We start from the raw sequence: 709 nt of genomic DNA, 5'->3' as shown, positions 1-709 counted from the left end.
CCAGAGCCAGGCATGCTGGAGCACACACAGAGGCCATGAGCAGCCACTGCCCAAGTGGGATCAACACCCCAGCATTCATTTTAACACCCCAGGGCAGATGGCTCCCATCATAGTGTCACCTACTGCAGCATCTACAAGGAGGACACCCCTTTGGGAAGGGCTGCACTGACAAAGGCAACATGGGAACCACCCTGCAACCACTGCACACACCCCATTATGAAGCAGTTTGGTGGCACATCAAGACAGGAGATGTTGTTTTGCTGGTCACCATTTATTCAGTCAATGTTGTGTATACACAAAACTTGACCCAAGAGGTGCTTTTGGCCAAGCTGTAGAGTTTTAAAGCCACATTTCCTCAGGCCCATCCCACAGCTCCCTCTTTGGGAAGGAATCACAAGATGAGGATGCCCAAAAGCTTCATCCGAGCCACCATGCAACAGCTATTCATCGTAAGACTTCCCTTCATCTGCCGAGTCCCTTCCAACCTCCTCGTAATCCTTCTCGAGGGCAGCCAGGTCCTCCCTGGCCTCCGAGAACTCGCCCTCCTCCATGCCCTCCCCCACGTACCAGTGCACAAAGGCTCTCTTGGCGTACATCAGGTCAAACTTGTGGTCCAGGCGGGCCCAGGCCTCGGCGATGGCCGTGGTGTTGCTCAGCATGCAGACAGCCCGCTGCACCTTGGCCAGGTCTCCGCCGGGCACCACGGTGG

At 55.7% G+C, this 709-nt stretch overlaps 1 protein-coding gene across 1 annotated transcript in view; it reads right to left on the bottom strand.

Annotated features, from left to right (window-relative positions):
• Positions 1–440: 440 nt before the first annotated feature.
• The window catches only part of LOC104408311 (tubulin alpha-1C chain-like), a 5550-nt gene continuing 5281 nt past the window's right edge, over positions 441–709 (bottom strand). The window contains 1 exon segment of the mRNA XM_010017866.1: positions 441–707. Within this exon segment, the coding sequence (XP_010016168.1) occupies positions 441–707 (267 nt within the window).

Source organism: Nestor notabilis, unplaced genomic scaffold, assembly GCF_000696875.1.
Source record: "Nestor notabilis isolate BGI_N333 unplaced genomic scaffold, ASM69687v1 scaffold12177, whole genome shotgun sequence".
NCBI classification, from domain to species: Eukaryota; Metazoa; Chordata; class Aves; order Psittaciformes; family Psittacidae; genus Nestor; species Nestor notabilis.
The sequence above is the reverse complement of the archived record's forward strand: the minus strand, read 5'-3'. Positions and strand labels throughout refer to the sequence as shown.